The following is a 22,419-nucleotide window of genomic DNA, read 5'->3' as shown; positions in this document are numbered from 1 at the left end:
AGACAGTTACCAGTGTTCTTTGTCCCTGGTGGGCTTCAGTGTCCTGTTTGCCGGGTGGGTGCTGTGAACAGGATGCTGTTGGTTGAGTGATGTGGGTTGGACCAATGGGATTGCTCTGGGAGCGGGAGGAAAAAAAAAGGCGCCAGGAAGTGAAGCAGTGCAGAGAGAGAGTGAGAGCTGGAGAAGCAGAGAGCTGAAGGTGCAGAGCTGAAGAGAGAGAGCTTTTTCCAGGCAGGGAGAATTCGGTTTGGAGTGAGAGGCAGCCAGGCGTTCCCCTGCCTGTTCTTTTCATTACTGCCGAGGAGGACAGCATTCAGCGCACTCGACCTACGTTGCTGCACGGATAGCTCGCGGCACCTCTGCCTCCTGCGGCATCATCTTCCACACGTGTGTCTCTCCTGGACTGTGTGTGGGTGTCGTGAGTAACTGGTGGGGACTATACAGTCCAACCGGATCAGTATCTACGAATGTGTTACAGAGGATGAGTTTCCCCATATGTGCACCAACGGTTATAGATCAGAGCTCACTGTTTTATGTCTGTTAATAATGTGTTATTAAATTTATTTTTGATATTCCGACTTACAGTACTGACATTTATGGGTAAACAGGGAATTAGCCAAATCAACATCAACCGCGAGGAATTCGGGATCCTGTTGATTGAATATTTAAATAGTAGCCCCATATAGTGGTCAGCAGGGGGTTACAACTACCTCCCCATGTATACCCAGCAACTGAACCTTCCTAACTAACCTCCCATGAGGGACCTTGTCAAAGGCCTTGCTGAAATCCAGGTAGACAACAGCCACCACCTTCCCTTCATCCACTTTCCTGGTAACCTCCTCGAAAAACTCTAATAGATTGGTCAAACATGACCTACCACGCACAAAACAATGTTGATTCTCCCGAATAAGTCCCTGTCTATCCAAATATTTGTAGATCCTATCCCTTATCACACCTTCCAAGAACTTGCCCTCTTGAGAAAATAAATTCCTCCTCATCTCAATCTTAAATTGGTGCCCCTTTATTCTGAGACTGTGCCCTCCGGTCTGATACCCTCCCATGATACTCTCTCAGCATTTACCCTGTCAAGGCCCTTAAGATCCAATATGTTTCAATGACATCACCTCCCATTCTTCTAAATTCCAATCAGTAGAGATTAACCTTTCCTCATAAGACAATCCCTCCATACTGGGAACCATCCTCGTGAATCTTCTCTGAATTGCCTCCAATTAAATAATATATTTCTTTCAATAAGGGGACCAAAACTGCTCACAATACTCCAGATGTGGTTGCACCTTGTATAGTTGCAGCAAAACTTTCCTACTCGTACTCCAACCCACTTGAAATTGTTATAATCTAGGTCAGAAACTCCAAGATATTTTATGAAGACAGCCTAGAATTTAAGGCGGGTAAGCATTAGGAGGGTGATTCTCCCATCCCACTGCATGAAACAATTTGCACAGTGGGCCTGGAAATTTCAGTGGGGCCGAATTAATGCGATCTGTGCTGGGTGTCCAGCCCTGAGCGCATTTCCCAGCACCGGATTTGCAATGCCGTCAGCTTCGTGCCGGGGATCGGGAGCTGCAGAGGCTTGGGTGGGGGGAGTGATCGAGGCAGGCTGAGGTCAGAAAGGGGTCGGCATTTATCTAGTTCCGGACATGTTTGGAGAGCCAGCGATCAGGCTGTGGAGGGGTGAGGGGGTCGGTGTTGCGGCATTGCAGGGCTTGCAGGGCTGACCAGCAATCGAGCCGTGGGAGGGTGAGAAGGCCGGCGACGCAGGGGTCGCGGGGCCGGCCAGCAGTCGGGAGGACCGCAGTCAGGGGCCACTGCACATGTGCCAATACCGATCGTGAAAGATCGGCACCGGCACAGTGGCCTGCTGAACGCTATGCTGCCGGCCTCCCGGGCTGGTTTTGATTGTGATTCACGCTAGTGCATTCTGCAGTGCACAGAATGTGGGAGATTCTTCTCCGAACTCCCACTGAAAAAAACAATATGATTTACTCCAGTTTTCACACAAATTCGAAACTTAGAGTTTTTTTTGAGAATCCTGGTCAAGATGTTTCACTTTAGATATGGTTCAAATGACTAGGGAGCTTTTATCAAACGAAGTTTCTTTAAGAATACAGTTAACACATAGAAAGAAAATTAGCAATAACCTTCACCAATTACAAACAAGACAAAAACAATAACCATGATATTGTATAAACCTTAACAGCTCAATGTGCTGTTCCAACCAAACAAACCTCCCATCAAACATACATGCGTCCCAGGTTTAGCACAGCAAATAAGAATGCTCATATGATTTTTCAGCTCTGCAACATCTGCTGTGAATTAGTCCTTTGGATGGAGAATTGAAACTATGGCTTCTCCATTCGAAAATTTCCAGCACCTCGAGATAGAGATGGAGCCACTGCTGGTCTCTGGCCAGCAAACCACCAAGTTTTCAGTCCAGAAAAGTAAGAAAGACTGCTTTCAATGAGCCAGCAGAATTTCTAATACCAGGGAGAGAGACAAACACACTGCCACCAGCCTGGAGCCCAAACACCTTCTAACTAGCCAGCAGGCAAAACTGAAAGAAAAATAACTCTTGGGAGAAGAAAAAAATTGTCCCAACTCACCTGTTAATCAATCTTCCCACAACAATTCAGAAAGGATCGTGCATTAGAGAGTTAATTAGGCCCAAATTAAAAATAAACAAAAACTCATTTAAACTATTTAAGCAGCAATAAAAGTACTTCGAATCAGGCAGGTCAGTGCCGCAATGAAAAAGAACAGAACTGCTTATAACTGCAGAGAACATGGTTAAAATACCTTCCTTAAAGGCGCAGTAGCATCACAAAATGAGAGCTAACATGAGAGCTGGCCTTGCTGATTACCTGCTGTACCTGTGTGCTAGCTTTCTGCATTTCGTGCACAAGTAACCCCGAGTCCCTTTGGGATGCGATGAGGAGGGAGCCACAGGAGGGAATGAGGAAACATGTGGGAGGGTAAGTGGCGGAGGTTATTCATCTTCTTCCTGCACTGGATGCTTGTCCTCTTGTGCAGTGAGCTTGCGATTACTAGTGCTGCCACCGCCTCCCATGCGGGATTAGTCACCTTGCTGGAGGGTCTTTATCCTGCTTGAGGGTACAGCACATCCAGCATTTAGGTAAGGGCTCCCTCTGAAAACCTCAAGGCATCCTTCCTAGCAGCCATCTCCCTGCCTGGACTTGGAACAAGGGCTGGGGAGGTGTTTAAATGGAGTAGCCCCCTGATTGAAGAGTTCAGGTGATACATGGGGCAAGCGAAGCAGAGTCAGCCCACTCAAGGTGAAGTATGAAATTAGGGCAAATGTAAATTTCCCAAAGGACCTAGAAATACGGCGTGAAATCTCACCAATGCCGCCAATGAGCTACTCTCCAGTTTTCTCACCCAAAATAACACTGAGCCAAAATCTGAGAAAATTCACCCAGTGGATCTTTCAAAATTCTACAGATTCTGGAAAAGTTCCTGTGGACTGGAAAATAGCAAATGTAACTTCATTATTTGTGTTGGGAGGAAGTTGGAGAATGGAGAACTACAGCCCTGTTCGTCTGACATCAGTCGTAGAAAAAATGTTCGAATCTGTGATCAAGGATGTGTCAACTGGACATTTAGAAAATAATGAAATGATTCGGCAGAGTCAACAGGTATTTATGAAAGGGAAATCATGATTGACAAATCTGTTCGAGTTTTTTGAGGGTGTTACTTGTAGTCTCGATAAAGGAGAACCAGTGGATTTTCAGAAGGCTTTTGGTAAGGTCCCCCACAGGAGATTAGTAAACACAATTTGAGTGCATGGGACCAGAGGTAATATACTGTAATGGATTGAGAATTGGTTAAAAAACAAAGAGTAGGAATAAATGGGTCATTCTCAGGTGTAGGCTGTTACTAGTGGGGTACCACAAGGATCATTGCTGAGGCCACAGCTGTCCACAATCTATGATTTGGATATGAGGACAAAATGTAAAATTTCCAAATTTGCTGATGACACAAAACTAGATGGGAATGTGAATTGTTAAGAGGATGCAAGGAGGCTTCAAGAGGAGCTGGATAGGCTAAGTGAATGGACTTGAACATGGCAGGTGGAATATAATGTGAATAAGTGTGAAGTTATTCACTTTGGTAGAAAGAACAGAAAGGCAGAGTAATTCTGAAATGGGGAGAGGTTGGGATGTGCTTGTATCCAAAGGAATCTGGGTGTCTTGATCATGAGTCACTAAAAGCCCATGTGCAAGTGCAGCAAGCAATGAGGAAGACAGATGCTATGTTGGCCTTCATTGGGATGGGATTTGAGTTCAGGCGTAAAGATATGCAGGTGAAACCTCACCTGCTGTATAGTGTACAGTTTTGGTCTCCTTATCCAAGGAAGGATACACTTTCCATAGAGGGAGTGCAATAGTGGTTAACCAGACTAATTTCTGGGATGGGGAGAGTGTCCTATGAGGAGGGAGTGAGGAAACTGGGCTTATATTCTCTAGAGTTTTGATGAATTAAACCGTATAAAATTCTTACAGGATGTGGCGGGGTAGATGTGGATAAGATGCTTCCCCGGGGCTGGTGAGTCGAGAACAAGGGGAAACAGCCTCAGAACAAGGGGTGGGCCACTTAACACTGAAATAAGGAGGAATTTCTTCACTCAGAGGGTGATGAACCTTTGGAATTCTCTACTCCAGAAGGCTCTATCATTGAGTATGTTCAAGACAGAAATGAATAGATCTCTGGATACTATTGACCTGAAGGGATATGGGGTTGGAGGAGAAAATGGTGCAGAGACAGTTGATCTGTTTGAATGGTTGAGCAGACTCGATGGACCGAATGGTCCTCTCCTGCTCATGTGTTCCTAATTTGTGGAAATTTGAATTTTTCAGTGACATTTGTAATTGTGGGTGGATCAGAAATACAAAGGGTGAAGATTTCAGTGAGAATCCACAGGGAAATAATTGGAAGAGGACATTTTTAAGGAAAGAAATGTAGCTATGGAAGTGGGATTTTGCAGATACCTGATCATACATGAGAAGGGAAATGGAAAGAAATGAAGGTGGACTGGGTACAAGAGACAAATCGAACTCCCACCTGTGTGAAGGCAGAACTTCTTCAAGGTAAGCATTCTTGAAGAGAAAGGCAGTGAATTAAACACAAAAATAAAATATTGCAGTTGCTGGAATCTGAATAATACCAACATCTTCTGATTTTATGTCAGAGTCAGGCAGTTTCTATTAAGAGAGGGAGTGTGTCTTCATAACTTCTTGATTTGGACTTCAATATCTCTATGTACATCCCTGAAATATTTCCTAGGATTCCAGGGATTTAAGTGAATTTTTGCTAAATTTAAATGTTGATGTGCAGTGTGTATAGCCTGTGTGCCAGGAATACACAGTGCAGCAAACCTCTTCTGTACCAACTGAATGGAAGGAGCTCAAACTGGCTGAATCCTACCTTACAGGCTACACGGTGTGGACAGAACTTTCCAAATCCCAGAGGGGGCTGGATACGACGGAGCAGTGTCACCACATCCAGATGTTTAATCCGGCCCCTATGGAGAATAATAGAAAAGATATCATGTGGGTATGCCTGTGTGTGTGCATGTATGTATGCATAGATGGCGGCACGGTGACACAGTGGTTAGCACTGTTGCCTCAAAGTACCAGGGACCCGGGTTCGATTCCCAGCTTGGGTCACTGTCTGTGTGGAATTTGCACATTCTCCCTGTGTCTGCGTGGGTTTCCTTCGGGCGCTCCGGTTTCCTCCCACAGTCCAAAGATGTGAAGGTTAGATGGATAAGCCATGGTAACTGTGTGGGGTTATGGGGATAGTGTGGGGATAGGGCTGGGGAGAGGGTCTGGTTCAGATATTCTGTCAGAGTCGGTGCAGACTCGAAGGATAGAATGGCCTCCTCTGATTTTATGATATGTGTGTGTGTGAGTGTGTTTTTGTGTGTGTTCAACAAACTTACTTGGCCTCAGGATCATACTCAGCCCAGATTCTCTTAAATTCATCAAGGTGGTGAGGGCCCAGGATGGACCAATCACGTGTCAGGTAATCAAAGTTGTCCATAATTACAGCCACAAACAGGTTAATAATCTGTGAAGAGGACAAGAGTGTATAATATACAATCCAGGTACAGACAGTACCAGCACAAAGCTTACTGCCCACGGTAAGAAACTGCCCCCCTCTAACCGGAGCACCAGATTCCACATACTTCAACAAATCGGAAAACCCAACCCCCCCTCACCGCCCCACCCCCATCCACAACGCCGCACCCCCCATCCAGCCTTCAACCCCACCCTTCAAACCCCCACCCCCCCATCCACATACCTCCACCCCCACACCCCCATGCACCCCCTGCACCCCTATCCACACCCCCACCCCCATCCATCCCCTACACCCCCATCCATACACCCACCCCCATCCACCCAGCATCCATCCACCTATCCCCTGCACCCCATCCATCCTTTCATGCCCCTCCATCCCCCATGCCCATCCCCCTATCCCCGCACCCTCATCCACCCCCTGCATCCCCATCCATCCCCCACCCCCATCTATTCCCCCACCTCCTGCACCCCCATCCATCCCCTACCCCATCCTCCCTACCCCCCACCCCCATTCCCCCCTACCACCCACCCCCATCCATCCCCCCATCCCCATCCACCCCCCACCCCATCCCCATCTCCCCCACCCCCATCCACCCCCCCCATCCCATTCACCCCACCCCACCCCGTCCACCCTCCCACCCCATAGCCTCAAAATAAGGGGGGAGCAGATTTAGGATTGAGTTGAGGAGGAACTTCTTCACCCAAAGGGTTGTGAATCTGTGGAATTCCCTGTCCAGTGAAGCATTTGAGGCTACCTCGTTGAAAGTTTTTAAGCCAAAGATAGATTTTTGAACAGTAAAGGAATGAAGGGTTATGGTGAGCGGGCGGGTAAGTGGAACAGAGTCCACGAAAAGATCAGCCTTGATCTTATTGCATGGCGGAATAGGCTCAAGGGGGCAAATGTCCGACTCCTGCTCCTGCTTCTTATATTCTCTGCATTCCTCTTTAGCCATAGCTGTGAAATCGTTTTTTTCTAACTTTCTTATTATTGAATCTGCTTCCACTATTCCTTTCAGATCAATGCATTCCAGATAGAACATAGAATAAATACAGCACAAACAGGCCCTTCGGCCCACAAGTTGCGCCGGTCATGTCCCTACCTACCTAGGCTTATATATAGGCTTACCTATAACCCTCAATCCTATTAAGTTCCATGTACTCATCCAGAAGTCTCTTAAAAGACCCTATTGAGTTTGCCTCCACCACCACTGACGGCAGCCGATTCCACTCACCCACCACCCTCTGTGTGAAAAACTTCCCCCTAACATTTCCCCTGTACCTACCCCCCAGCACCTTAAACCTGTGTCCTCTCGTAGCAGCCATTTCAGCCCTGGGAAAAAGCCTCTGAGAGGCTTTGCCTGATCTATACCTCTCAACATCTTGTACATCTCTTTCAGGTCACCTCTCATCCTTCGTCTCTCCAAGGAGAAAAGACCGAGCTCCCTCAACCTATCCTCATAAGGCATGCCAACCAATCCAGGCAACATCCTTGTAAATCTTTTCTGCATCCTTTCAATCATTTCCACATCCCTCCTGTAATGAGGCGACCAGAACTGAGCACAGTACTCTAAGTGGGGTCTGACGAGGGTCTTATAAAGCTGAATCATTATCTCCCGACTCCTAAACTCAATCCCTCAATTGATGAAGGCCAGCACACCATACGCCTTATTAACCACCTCCTCTACCTGCGAGGCCGATTTAAGAGTCCTATGGACCCGGACCCCAAGGTCCTTCTGATCCTCTACACTGCTAAGAGTCTTACCCTTGATATTATACTCCTTCACCCCATTTGACCTGCCAAAATGGACCAGTACACATTTATCTGGGTTGAAGTCCATCTGCCACTTCTCCGCCCAGTCTTGCATCCTATCTGTGTCACGCTGCAGCTTCTGACATCCCTCCAAAGTATCCACAACACCACCAACCTTTGTGTCGTCGGCAAACTTACCAACCCATCCCTCCACTTCCTCATCCAGGTCATTTATGAAAATGACAAACATCAAGGGTCCCAGAACAGATCCCTGGGGCACTCCACTGGTGACCGACCTCCCTTCAGAAAAAGACCCGTCTACAACCACTCTCTGCCTTCTGTAGGCAAGTCAGTTCTGGATCCACAAGGCAACACCCCCTTGGATCCCATGCCCTCTCACTTTCTCGAGAAGTCTTGCATGGGGGACCTTATCGAACGCCTTGCTGAAGTCCATGTAAACCACATCTACCACTTTTCCTTCATCAATGTATTGAGTCACATTTTCAAAGAATTCCATCAGGCTCGTCAGACACGATTTGCCTTTGACAAAGCCGTGCTGACTACTTTTCAGCATACTAAACTTCTCTAAATGTTCTTAAATCCTGTCCTTCAGGATCTTCTCCATCAACTTACCAACCACTGAGGTTAGACTCACCGGTCGGTAATTTCCTGGGCTATCCCTATTCCCTTTCTTGAATATGGGAACCACATCCGCAATCCTCCAATCCTCCGGAACCTCTCCCGTCTCCATCGACGACGCAAAGATCATCGCCAGAGGCTCTGCAATCTCTTCTCTTGCCTCCCACAGTAACCTGGGGTACAACCACCCAGGTCTTTTTCCACCGTGAATACCGAAGTAAAATATTCATTCAGCACCTCTGCTATTTCTTCCGGTTCTATACAAACTTTCTCACCTTCACATTTTATAGGTCCTATTCCTTCACATCTCATCCTTTTACTCTTCACATATTTATAGAACGCCTTAGGGTTCTCCTTAACCTTATCTGCCAAGGCCTTCTCGTGACCCCTTCTGGCTCTCCTAATTTTTTTCTTAAGTCCCTTCCTACAAGCCGTGTACTCATCTAGATCCTTATCATTGCCGAGCTCTCTGAACCTTTTGTACGCTTTCCTTTTCTTTTTGACTAGGTTCAGCGCAGTTTTCGTGCATCACGGTTCCCGTAACCTACCAAAACCTCCCTGTCTCATCGATCATAACAACTGAGTCAAAGATTTCTCCTCATTCCCCCTCTGGTTCTTTTGGCAATTATTTGTTGGAGTCTAACCACTTGTATTATCTTCAGCTTTGCTTGTGCACCTTGTGACTCACATCCAAATATGCACTGCCTGCTATAAGCTCTTTCTTTCTTTCCACCTTATTCTTCCTCTGCATTATTTTTGCCTGCTCTGAGCGTGTGAGAGTCACAAGGGTACAGCAGTTTTCAGCAGCTTGGTGGGAGGGATTTGCCAGTCTTGGGGATTAAGACTTACCAGGAACGCACACAGCATGTAAAAACTGATGAAGTAGAAGACAGCAAAGTTGGTTCCACAGGTGTACTCTTCCCCAGGTTCATAATCGGATTCAGGGTCGCAGAGTTTGCCAGGTTGGCAGGCCAGCATAATCTCCTGCCAAGCTTCACCTGTGGCACATCTAGAAACAGGAACACCACAGTTACCAACTGCAAGGAGCACAATGTGAGCAGTCAGGGTGGAAGTGAGAAGTCAAGCGTGGGACAAGAGATCACGCTTGGAGAGGCAAGAGCTCAGGGGCAACAAGTGCTCAAATGGGGGGGCAGACAGGCAGCAAATGGGCAGTAAGGAGACAAGAAGGCAGTCGGGGAGGAGTGGTCATTTAGGGGGCAGGAGGTTGATTGGGCAGGTGAGCAGTCACGTGGGTGGGAGCAAGTGTGCAGTCAGGGGAGGAGCAAGGAGGTGGGGGGAGGAGCGGGCAGATGACAGGTGGGAGGTGGGGACCAAGTGGGCATCAGTAGCCAAACAGGCAGTTGGGGGGGTGGGGGTGAGTAGGTAGGAAGTAGCGCAGATCAGGCAGGTAGGGGGCAGAGAAAGGACGAGCGGGCAGGACGGCCTGGGCAGGTTGGCAGTAGGGTGAACGGGTAGGTAGGAGAATAGAGGAGGAATGGGCAGGTGGGATTGTACTCGACAGGGAACCAAGAAGGCAGTCAAGAGCCAGCAGAAAGAGTGGGGTAATAAGGTAGGTGTGGGATGATCCGGTAGGTGTGGGATGATCGGGTAGGTGTGGGATCTTCGGGTAGGTGTGGGATGACCGGGTAGGTGTGGGATGATCGGGTAGGTGTGGGATGATCGGGTAGGTGTGGGATGATCGGGTAGGTGTGGGGGGACCGGGTAATTGTGGGTGGATTGGGTTGGTGTGGGATGATCGGGTTGGTGTGAGGAGATTGGGTTGGTGTGGGGGGATCAGGTAGGTGTGGGATGACCGGATAGGTGTGAGGAGATCGGGTTGGTGTGGGGGGATCGGGTAGGTGTGAGGAGATCGGGTAGGTGTGGGGGGATCGGGTAGGTGTGGGGGGATCGGGTAAGTGTGGAATGATCGGCTAGGTGTGGGATGATCGGGACGGTGTAGGAGGATCAGGTAGGTGTGGGATGATCGTGTAGGTGTGGGGGGATCGGGTAGGTGTGGAGGATCGGGTAGGTGTGAGGAGATCGGGTTGGTGTGGGATGATCGGGTAGGTGTGGGGGGATCGGGTTGGTGTGGGATGATCGGGTAGGTGTGGGGGGATCGGGTAGGTGTGGAGGATCGGGTAGGTGTGGGGGATCGGGTTGGTGTGGGATGATCGGGTAGGTGTGGGGGGATCAGGTAGGTGTGGAGGATCGGGTAGGTGTGGGGGATCGGGTTGGTGTGGGATGATCGGGTAGGTGTGGGGGGATCAGGTAGGTGTGGAGGATCGGGTAGGTGTGGAGGATCGGGTAGGTGTGGAGGATCGGGTAGGTGTGGGGGGATCGGGTTGGTGTGGGGTGATCAGGAAGGTGTGGGGTGATCAGGAAGGTGTGGGGTGATCGGGTAGATGTGGGGTGATCGGGTAAATGTGGGGTGATCGGGTAAATGTGGGGGGATCAGGTAGGTGTGGGGGGTGTGATCGGGTAGGTGTGGGGTAATCCGTTAGGTGTGGGCCCTCACTCACCTGAAGAGCAGGAGGACAGCTTGTGGAAAAGTCTGGAAGTTGTTGTTTCGATTGATTTGTGCCCCATCCACATTGGCAATCTTACCAAAGACCTGGTAAACAGGAAGAGACAGCAGGAGTGAGAGCACTAGCATGGCAGCATTGCTGGGAAAGGTTTAGGTTTAAATTTATTATTTACATTTATGGATATTCCTCCTGTTTGTACATTAATCCTTTCCAGTGTAAAGCAGACGAATGGAAAATTACAAGCAAATTCGAGGGTTGATGAGTTAATGCATAACTGGTCTTACCTGCATCCCAATGACAGCATAGATAAAGAACAACATCACAATAAGAAGTGCCACATAGGGTAGAGCCTGTCAGAAACAAAAGAAAGATGGTAAGAACTCTGAGCTGAGAGACATATCTGAGAGAGGCTGAGGGGATCGATGCTGGCCCAGCACCAAGTTCCTGATAGATCAGCTCCTACCTATCACTTGTATCTCCATTTTTTCAGATCACACCCACTCCCAACTAGCAGACTTCTCTCCATCCTGTTGACAGTGTGGGTGGAGAAAGAACGGCTGCAAAGATGATTTAACAACAATAACGACAATAGTGGCTTTAAAATGGCTATTCTGGCTGAGAGTGAAGCATGCTGGGAATTTTGGTCAACTTATAGATTAAAACCAAATGCAGGTCATAAAGGGGCTCTGGTCTGGGAGCTGTGATCTGAAGCTTCCTGTGTTGGTCAGATCAGGGAAGTTGTTTACATTAACTGAGACAGTGTGGCTCTGATTTTTATGGCTGCTATGCATGGGACATGTAAAATGAACGAAGCGTCATAGCTTTGTTCAAAGGTAGTTTCAATGGAAGTTTGAGCCATGTGATCGATTTCTGGTTACACAGTTGGCTGGATGACAGAGAAGCTTCCAAAAGCAAGTGGAGAATTATGGATAAAAGACATGTGAATTATTTGTTTGGCAGCGATAACTCGGAAGAGAACAACCATCGCGACAAAGCTTGTACCGTGAAGAATGCTTCAGAGAGAAGAAGTTTGATTCTATAGAGAGGATATTGGCCAAGGTTTTTCTGACTCGGTAGTATCTATTTTCAGTTAAATAGTTAAAATTGATGTTCAATTGGAGAGTTAAAGTGCAGTTTAAGAGTTAAAGTTCAGTTGAAAATTGATGTTCAGTTCGAGTTAAGTTCAGTAAAGTTGCAACTGTTGATTTAGTATGTGTTGCAACGTTGATGTTTGAATTGGTACTACAAGTGTTAAATAAAGAAATAATTGAATTACTGTGCTTGTTTGTCTCTTTAAACTGAAATGCTTGGAAGGTGTTTAAATTACTTGTATCTCCATTTTTTCAGATCACACCCACTCCCAACTAGCAGACTTCTAAGCATCCTGTTGACAGAATCTCCAGCCAAATCAGAAATGACGGCACGGTGGCACAGTGGTTAGCACTACTGTCTGCGCGGGTTTCCTCCGGGTGCTCTGGTTTCCTCCCACACTCCAAAGATGTGTGGGCAAGATTGATTGGCCATACTAAATTTCACCTTCATAGCAGAGTGGGATGAGAGGGATAGGGCCAGGGTGGGATTGTTATCAGTGCAGGCTCGATGGGCTGAATGGCTTCCTTCTGCACTGTGGGGATTCTGTGATCAAAATAAGAGATTAGGGCGGCACAGTAGCACAGTGGTTAGCATTGCTGCTTCACAGCTCCAGGGACCTGGGTTCGATTCCCGGCTTGGGTCACTGTCTGTGTGGAGTTTGCACATTCTCCTCGTGCCTGCGTGGGTTTCCTCCGGGTGCTCCGGTTTCCTCCCACAGTCCAAAGATGTGTGGGTTAGGTTGATTGGCCATGCTAAAAAAATGCCCCTTAGTGTCCTGAGATGCGTAGGTTAGAGGGATTAGTGGGTAAATATGTAGGGATATGGGGGTAGGGCCTGGGTGGGATTGTTATCGGTGCAGACTTGATGGGCCGAATGGCCTCTTCCTGTGCTGTAGGGTTTCTAAGATTCCAAAATTCGAAGATGATCTCAGATCTGGCAAGCTGCAAATTTTCAGGGGCCAAGTATTTTAAGCCCTTTCATTGGTTTGTCTTCCTTCCCTTGGTGACTAAAAGGGGTCACGAAAAAGCATTAGCCAGCAGGATTAAAGAAAATCCCAATACATATGTAAAGAGCAAGAGGGTAGCCAGGGAGAGGGTTGGCCCACTCAAGGACAAGGGAGGGAATCTATGTGTGGAGCCAGAGGAAATGGGTGAGGTATTAGATGAGTACTTTGCGTCAGTATTCACCAAAGAGAAGGACTTGGTGGATGATGAGTCTGGGAAAGGATGTGTAGATAGTTTGAGCCATGTTGAGATCAAAAAGGAGGAGGTATTGGGATTCTTGAGAAACACTAAGGTAGACAAGTCTCCAGGGCCTGATGGGATATACCCCAGAATACTGAGAGAGGCAAGGGAGGAAATTGCTGGGGCTTAGAGAGAAATCTTTGTATCCTTACTGGCTACAGGGGAGGTCCCAGAGGATTGGAGAATGGCCAATGTTGTTCCTTTGTTTAAGAAGGGTAGCAAGAATAATCCAGGTAATTACAGGCCGGTGAGCCTTACATCAGTGGTAGGGAAATTATTGGTGAGGATTCTTCGAGACAGGATTTATTCCCACTTCGAAATAAGTGGATGTATTAGTGAGAGGCAACATGGTTTTGTGAAGGGGAGGTCGTGTCTCACGAACATGATCGAGTTTTTCGAGGAAGTGACGAAGATGATTGATGAGGGTAGGGCAGTGGATGTTGTCTACATGGACTTCAGTAAGGCCTTTGACAAGGTCCCTCATGGCAGACTCGTGCAGAAGGTGAAGTCACATGGGATCAGAGGTGAGCTGGCAAGGTGGATGCAAAACTGGCTCAGTCAAAGATGACAGAGGGTAGCAGTGGAAGGGTGTGTTTCTGAATGGAGGGCTGTGACAAGTGGCATTCCTCAGGGATCAGTGCTGGGACCTTTGCTGTTTGTCATATATATAAATGATTTGGAGGAAAATGTAACTGGTTTGATTAGTAAGTTTGCGGATGACACAAAGGTTGGTGGATTTGTGGATAGCGATGAGGACCATCAGAGGATACAGCAGGATATAGATCAGTTGGAGACTTGGGTGGAGAGATGGCAGATGGAGTTTAATCCGGACAAATGTGAGGTAATGCATTTTGGAAGGTCTAATACAGATAGGAAATATAGAGTAAATGGCAGAACCCTGAAGAGTATTGATAGGCAAAGGGATCTGGGTATACAGGTACACAGGTCACTGAAAGTGGCAATGCAGGTGGAGTAGGTAGTCAAGAAGGCATACGGCATGCTTGCCTTCACTGGCCGGGGCATTGAGTTTAAAAATTGGCAAGTCATGTTGCAGCTTTATAGAACCTTCGTTAGGCTGCACTTGGAATATAGTGTTCAATTCTGGTCGCCACACTACCAGAAGGATGTGGAGGCTTTGGAGAAGGTCCAGAAAAGATTTACCAGGATGTTGCCTGGTATGGAAAGCATTAGCTATGAGGAGAGGTTGGAGAAACTTGGTTTGTTCTCACTGGAACGACGAAGGTTGAGGGGAGACCTGATAGAAATCTACAAGATTATGAGGAGCATGGACAGAGTGGATAGTCAAAAGCTTTTTCCCAGGGTGGAAGAGTCAATTACTAGGGGGTACAGGTTTAATGTGCGAGGGGCAACGTTTAAAAGAGATGTATGAGGCAGATTTTTTTATACAGAGGGTGGTGGGTGCCTGGAACTCTTTGCCGGGGGAGGTAGTGGAAGCGGATACGGTAGTGACTTTAAGGGGCTTCTTGACAAATACATGAATAGGATGGGAATAGAAAGATATGGTCCCCGGAAGGGTAGGGGGTTTTAGTTCAGTCGGGCAGCATGGTCGGTGCAGGCTTGGAGGGCCGAAGGGCCTGTTCCTGTGCTGTAATTTTCTTTGTTCTTTGTTCTTTGACTGATGATTTTCTGGATCCTGATTGCAACCCGATCTACAACTGGTTCATCTTGCTGGCTTCTCTTACCTGAAAGGACTTGATGAATGTCCAGAGCAGTGTTCGAACCCCTTCTCCTCTGCTCAGCAACTTAACCAAACGCATCACACGAAACAGACGGAAGAATGAGATGGAGATGCGGGAGCTGTCCTCTGACTCCTGAGAAATCATCAAAAGAAAACAGATCATAAACAAACCAGGTATATGGGCAGCTCAGACTGGGAGTGCAAATTGCAGACGAGAGCAGATAAACAACTGGGAGACTGGGACTGCGACACAAGGTGAGGATGGGGTATAGAGAACCTGAGGATAGAATACAGGGAGATAGAGGCAAGGAGACTGAGAGAAAAGTGAGAAGTGATATGGAAACCAGGATGTAGGGAGACAGTGTATGTGGCCAGTGAGATTGGCAAAGGGAGATGCGAGGCTGAGGGAGGTGGTGGGAGACTGAGAGAGGAGAAGGAGAAGCTGTGGGAGGGGGATGGGAAATAGGGAGGGGGATGGGAGGGGGGGGGGATGGAAGACTGAGGGCAGAGGAAGAGAGGCTGAGGGGATGGAAGACTGAGGGAGGACAAGGAGGAGCTGTGGGAGGGGGGATGGGAGACTGAGGGCAGAGGAGGAAAGGCTGAGGGAGCGAGATGGGAGGCTGAGGGAGGGCATGACAGACTGAGGGAGCAGGATGGGAGGCTGAGGGAGCAGGACGGCGGGGCTGAGGGAGCGGGATGGGAGACTGAGGGAGTGGGATGGGAAGCTGAGGGAGGGGGAGGGGATGAGAGGCTGAGGGAGGGGAATGGGGAGGGGATGAGAGGCTGAGGGAGGGGGATGGGAGGAGGATGGGAGGGGGATGGGAGACTGAGGGAGTGGGACGGGAGGCTGAGGGAGCGGGATGGGAGACTGAGGGAGTGGGATGGGAGGCTGAGGGAAGGGGATGGGATGAGAGGCTGAGGGAGGGGGATGGGAGACTGAGGGAGTGGGATGGGAGGCTGAGGGAGCGGGATGGGAGACTGAGGGAGTGGGATGGGAGGCTGAGGGAGGGGGATGGGATGAGAGGCTGAGGGAGGGGGATGGGAGGGGGATGGGAGGCTAAGGGAGGGTGGAGGAGGGATGGGAGGCTGAGGGAGGGAGATGGGAGGGGGATGGGAGGGGGATGGGAGACTGAGGGAGTGGGATGGGAGACTGAGGGAGGGGGATGGGATGAGAGGCTGAGGGAGGGGGATGTGAGGGGGATGGGAGGGGGATGGGAGGCTAAGGGAGGGTGGAGGAGGGATGGGAGGCTGAGGGAGGGGGATGGGAGGGGGATGGGAGGAGGAGGATGGGAAGGGGATGGGAGGGGGATGGGAGGGGGATGGGAGACTGAGGGAGCGGGATGGGAGGCTGAGGGAGGGGGATGGGAGGCTGAGGGAGGGGGATGGGATGAGAGGCTGAGGGACGGGGATGGGGAGGGGATGAGAGGCTGAGGGAGGGGTATGTGGAGGGGTGAGAGGCTGAGGGAAGGGGATGGGAGACTGCGGGAGCCGGATGGGGAGGGGATGGGAGGCAGAGGGAGGGCGGAGGAGGGTTAGGAGGCTGAGGGAGGGGGAATGGGGAGGGTGGGTAGGAGGCTGAAGGTTGGATGGCGGATTGGTGTAATTGGCTGAAGAAAATGTAAATGGTGATGATAAAGGTTGAAAAGTGTCCATAAAGTGATCAGAATGTGTGAATGACAGAACAAAGGTACTGATGGTTAAGGTACGTGAGGAATGTGGTCGTTGCCCCTGCAGGGCTGGGTCAGGGGGTTTGGGGACAAGATGGAGAGTGAGGTTTCAGAAGGGGAAAAACAGAAGAATGAAAAGTGATAAAAATGGGTGAATGAGATGAAAAGAAGATGTGAAATAAAATAAATGGAAATTGGATGCAAGTGGTGGGAAGAGTTGATGCTCTGAAGTTGTTGAACTCAATGTTCAGTCCGGAAGGCTGTAAAATGCCCAACTGGAAGATGAGGTACTGTTCCTCCAGTTTGCGTTTGGGGTTCACTAGAACATTGCAAAAAGCCAAGGTCAGGCATGTCGACAGGAGAGCAGGGTGGTGTGTTGAATGGCAAGCGGAGGCGATGGCCTCGTGGTATTATCGCTCGACTATTAATCCAGAAACCCAGATAATATTCTGGGGACCCGAGTTCGAATCCCACCACGGCAAATGGTGGAATTTGAATTCAATAAAAAAGAGCTGGAATTAAGAGTCTACTGATGACCATGAAACCATTGCCAATTGTCAGAAAAACCCATCTGGTTCACCAATGTCCTTTAGACATTAGTGAACCAGATGGGTCCTTACCTGGTCTGGCCTACATGTGACTCCAGAGCCACAGCAATGTGGTTGACTCTTAACTGCCCTCTGAAATGGCCGAGCAAGCCACTCAGTTATAACAATCGCTACAAAATCTCAACAAAGAAATGAAACCGGACGGTCCACCTGGCATCGACGTAGGCACCGGAAAAGACAACGGCAAAACAAACAGCCCTATCGACCCTGCAAAGTCCTCCTCAGTAACATCTGGGGGCTAATGCCAAGATTGGGAGAGCTGTCTCACAGACTAGTCAAGCAACAGCCTGACATAGTCATTCCCACAGAATCATAGCTTACAGATAACACCCCAGACATCACCATTACCATCCCTGGATATCTCTTGTCCCACCGGCAGGACAGACCCAGCAGAGGTGGCGGCACAGTGGTATACAGTCGGGAGGGAGTTGTCCTGGGAGTCCTTAACATTGACTCCAGACCCATGAAGTCTCATGGCTTCAGGTTAAACACGGGCAAGGAAATTTCTTATTGGTTACCACATACCATCCTCCTTCGGCCGATGAATCAGTATTCCTCCATGTTGAACAGCATATGGAGGAAGCATTGAGAATGGCAAGGGCACAAAATGTACTCTGGATGGGGGACTTCAATGTCCTCCACCCAGAGTGGCTCGACAGCAGCACTACTGATAGAGCTGGTCGGGTCCTAAAGGATATAACTGCTAGGCTGGGCAGGTGGTGAAGGAACCAACAAGAGGAAATAACATATTGACCTCATCCGTACCAATCTGCTGGCTGCAGATGAATCTGTCCATGACAGTATCGGTAAGAGTGACCACTGCACAGTCCTTGCGGAGACGAAGTCCCGCCTTCACATTGAGAATAACCTCCATTGGTTTGTGTGGCACTTTCACCGTGCAACATGGGACAGACTTCGAATTGATCTAGCAACTCAAGATTGGGCATCCATGAGGCACTGTGGGCCATCAACAACAGCAGAACTGTACTCCAGCACAATCTGCAACCTCATGGCCCGGCATATCCCCCACTCAACAATTACCATCAAGCCAGGGGATCAACCCTGGTTCAATGAAGAGTGCAGAAGGGCATGCCAGGAGCAGCACCAGGCATAGCTAAAAATGAGGTGTCAACCTGGTGAAGCTACCAAACAGGACTACTTGCATGTCAAATAGCAAAAACAGCAAGTGATTGACAGAGCTAAGTGATCCCACAACCAACGAATCAGATCTAAGCTCTGCAGTCCTTCCACATCCAGTCGTGAATGGTGCTGGACAATTAAACAACTCACTGGAGGAGGAGGCTCCACAAATATCCCCATCCTCAATGATGGAGGAGCCCAGCCCATCGGTGCAAAAGATAAGGCTGAAGTATTTGCAGCAATCTTCAGCCAGAAGTGCCGAGTGGATGATCCATCTCAGCCTCCTCCAGTGGCCCCAGCATCACAGATGCCGGTCTCCAGCCAATTCGATTCACTTCATTTGATATCAAGAAACAGTTGGAGGCACTGGATCATGCAAAGTCAATGGGCCCTGATAACATTGCGGCAATAGTACTGAAGACTTGTGCTCCAGAATTTGCCGCTCCCCTAGCCAAGCTCTTCCAGTACAGTTTCAACACTGGCATCTACCCAACAATGTGGAAATTTGCCCAGATATGTCCTGAATACAAAAGGCAGGACAAATCCAACTCAGCCAATTACCACCCAATTTACTCTTGATCATCAGTAAAGTGATGGAAGGGGTCATCAACAGTGCTATCAAGAGCACCTGCTCAGTGATGCCCAGTTTGGGTTTTGTTAGGGTCACTCAGCTCCTGACCTTATTGACCTTATCCTGAGGGTCAGTCATCTCAACTCCACGACATTTCTGCAGGAATCCCTCAGGGTAGTATCCTAGGCCCATCTATCTTCAGGTGCTTCATCAGTGACTTTCACTCCATCATAAGGTCAGAAGTGGGGATGTTTGCCGATGATTGCAGAAGACCATTCATGACTCCTCAGATACTGAAGCAGTCCATGTTCAAATGCAACAAGATCTGGACAATATCCAGGCTTGGGCTGACAAGTGGCAAATAACATTCGCGCCACACAATGACCATCACCAATCAGAGACATTCTAACCACTGCCCCGTAACCACCACTGAATCCCCCACTGTCAACATCCTTGGGGTTACCATTGACCAGAAATTCAACTGGACTCACCACACAGGCAAAGTGGCTAAAAGAGCAGGTCAGCACGTAGGAATGCTGCGGCGAGTAACTCACCTCCTGACTCCCCAGAACCTGTCCACCATCGACAAGGCGCAAGTCAGGAATGTGATGGAATACTCCCCTCTTGCCTGGATAGGTGCAGCTCCAACAACACTCAAGAAGCTTGACACCATCCAGCAGCCCACTTGATTGGCACCACATCTACAAACATTCAATCCCTCCACCACCGAAACTCAGTAGCAGCAGTGTGTACTATCTACAAGATGCACTGCAGCAATTCACCAAAGATCCTTAGACAGCACCTTCCAAACCCATGACCACTTCCATCTAAAAGGACAAGGGGAGCAGATAAATGGGAACACCGCCAGCTGCAAGTTCCCCTCCAAGCCACTCACTGTCCTGACTTGGAAATATATCGCCGTTCTTCGTAGTCACTGGGTCAAAATCCTGGAATTCCCTCCCTAACAGTATTGTGGGTCAACCCACAAACATGAACTGCAGCGATTCAAGAAGGCAGCTCACCACCACCTTCTCAAGGGCAACTAGGGATGGGCAATAAATGCTGGCCAGCCAGCGATGCCCATGTCCCATGAATGAATAAAAAAAAGAGACAGGAAAGTCTGGGTCCTGCTTGCAGGCAGACCGAAGGTGTTCTGCCAAGCGGTCACCCAGATTGCATTTGGTATCTCCGATATAGAGTAGATTGCATTGGGAACACTGAAGCATGGTATGGAGGGGCTTAGTTATGAGGAGAGATTGGGTAAACTGGGGTTGTTCTCCCTGGAAAGACGGAGGATGAGGGGAGACTTAATAGAGGTGTATAAAATTATAAAAGGCATAGATAGGGTGAACGGTGGGAAGTTTTTCCCCAGGTCGGTGGTGACGTTCACGAGGGGTCATAGGTTCAAGGTGAAGGGGGGGAGGTTTAACACAGATATCAGAAGGACATATTTTACACAGAGGGTGGTGGGGGCCTGGAATGCGCTGCCAGGCAAGGTGGTGGAGGCGGACACACTGGGAACGTTTAAGACTTATCCAGATAGCCATATGAATGGAGTGGGAATGGAGGGATACAAAAGAATGATCTAGTTTGGACCAGGGAGCGGCATGGGCTTGGAGGGCCGAAGGGCCTGTTCCTGTGCTGTATTGTTCTTTGTTCTCTGTTCATAGGCAAAATGTGATATGGACCTTGTAAAAGGACTTGGGAGTTGGCCATTTGTTTGGCTAAAAAAGATAGGTTTTAAAGAGCGTCCTGAAGCAGGAAAGATTCTGGATAGGAGCATCTTAGATAGCAATAGACTAAGAGGGAATACAAGGAACACAAAGAAAGGCTTATAATACACAAAGTTTGTGAACGCACAAAGTTTGCTGAATATGTTGATGAGCTACAAGCACAAATAACCATTTGGAAGTATGTTGTACTGGCAGTAACAGCATGGTGGCACAGTGGTTAGCCCTGCCTCATGGAGCCAAGGACCAGGGTTTGATTCCCAGCTTGGGTTGCTGTCTGTGTGGAGTCTGCACAGTCTTCCGTGTTTCATCCGGGTGTTCCAGTTTCCACCCACAGTCTGAAAGACGTGCTGGTTAGGTACATTGCATTGGCCATGCTAAATTCTCCCTCAGTGTACCCGAACAGATGCCGGAGTGTGGCAACTAGGGAATTTTCACAGTAACGTCATTGCAGTCTACTAATAAATAAAATGTAAAGAAACATCGCTAAAATATGGGTGAAGACTGGATGCTTAACCTTCAGAAAATATAGAAGGAAAAATGGGAGTTGGGGTAATAACACGGATTAGGCAAGACATGATAGTACTGAATATAGAGGATGTAGTTGAGGGCAGAAGGAAAGAAGCCAGTTTGTTAATGTTGAGAAAAGGCTGGGGGTAATATATAGGTCTCCAAACAGTGATAGAGACAGAGCAGAAAATCTGCAAAGAAATCACAGAGATGTGCAAGAACCAGAGAGTGGTGATATTTGAGGACTTTAATTTAGAATCAATCCAATGCTGAAGGAGGTCATAAGAGAAGCCAGCAATGTGGGGACTGGAATAGCAGAGCTCAGGCCGCTGGGACTCCCGTTGTTGTGAGGGCCAGTGACCTCATTACCCGAATGGCCTTTAAGGATGAACTTTTGAGTACGACAGTTGTCAGGGGTCTGGGAAACACAGACTCTGTGGGTTGAAGGGCGTCTCACGCGCAGAATGACACTCTGCACCACTCTGCGTGTCGTTGGAGTACAGTCATCTCTGTGGGAGGCGGCGGATCACAGACAGAAGAGTCACAGCTGCGGGGTTTAATAGTGATTATTTATTACCCTAACCCTGACTACACTGTATGCCCTTTTGCTGACCCTACAACTTCTTAATTTTACGCGACCGACCGCTATGTCTAAGTGACCCCCCTCGGATGCACATCAGAGGTGGAGGCGGTCAGCTGTGTTCTGTGTCGGTGGCCAGTGATGCCCTTGGTGGGCACCACCTGGGGGGCCGGGACCAGGACAACCCTAGCTGATTTTTAGGTGTCACGGATGTGGCCGTGCCACCATGTTCTGCCTGGGAGATGCACCGGTGTCAGGAAGGGGGGATTCGGAAGGGCTGGCAAAGGCTGGGGTGTCCTGGGTGGAAGGACCTGACATGGGCTCCAAACTCTCCTTCTCCCTTGGGGTGCCATTGGGACCCTGGAAAACTCCAGGGGACAGAAGGGCAACTGGAGTGAGCTCCAGAAGCTTCTGCATCACCAGCCCTGGAGGCCAACTGCGCCTGCACCATAGTGAACGAGCCCTCAGGTGTTAGCCTTCTGAGATTGGACCAATTTCTGGTCCAATCAGAAATTGGACCAGAACGATTACCCCCTAAGACTGGGCTA

The 22,419-nt window shown here is 48.8% G+C and overlaps 1 protein-coding gene across 6 annotated transcripts in view; it reads right to left on the bottom strand.

The window, feature by feature from the left end:
- LOC144511902 (voltage-dependent L-type calcium channel subunit alpha-1S-like) overlaps positions 1 to 22,419 on the bottom strand; it is an 841,603-nt gene that overhangs the window by 438,201 nt on the left and 380,983 nt on the right. For all 6 annotated transcript variants that reach the window (XR_013500922.1, XR_013500923.1, XM_078242345.1 and 3 more), the window contains exons 28-33: positions 15,070 to 15,198; positions 11,315 to 11,380; positions 11,025 to 11,116; positions 9,355 to 9,514; positions 5,978 to 6,105; positions 5,461 to 5,557 (exon numbers count right to left, since the gene is read on the bottom strand). Coding sequence is in view for 4 of the 6 variants with exons in the window: in XM_078242345.1 (XP_078098471.1) it covers positions 5,461 to 5,557; positions 5,978 to 6,105; positions 9,355 to 9,514; positions 11,025 to 11,116; positions 11,315 to 11,380; positions 15,070 to 15,198 (672 nt within the window). In the remaining 2 variants the exon portion in view is untranslated. The remainder of the gene's footprint in view (positions 1 to 5,460; positions 5,558 to 5,977; positions 6,106 to 9,354; positions 9,515 to 11,024; positions 11,117 to 11,314; positions 11,381 to 15,069; positions 15,199 to 22,419) is intronic.

The sequence above is a fragment of the Mustelus asterias genome, chromosome 25 (genome assembly GCF_964213995.1).
Source record: "Mustelus asterias chromosome 25, sMusAst1.hap1.1, whole genome shotgun sequence".
NCBI classification, from domain to species: Eukaryota; Metazoa; Chordata; class Chondrichthyes; order Carcharhiniformes; family Triakidae; genus Mustelus; species Mustelus asterias.
Note: the sequence above shows the minus strand (reverse complement) of the source record. Positions and strands in the feature narration are given on the sequence as shown.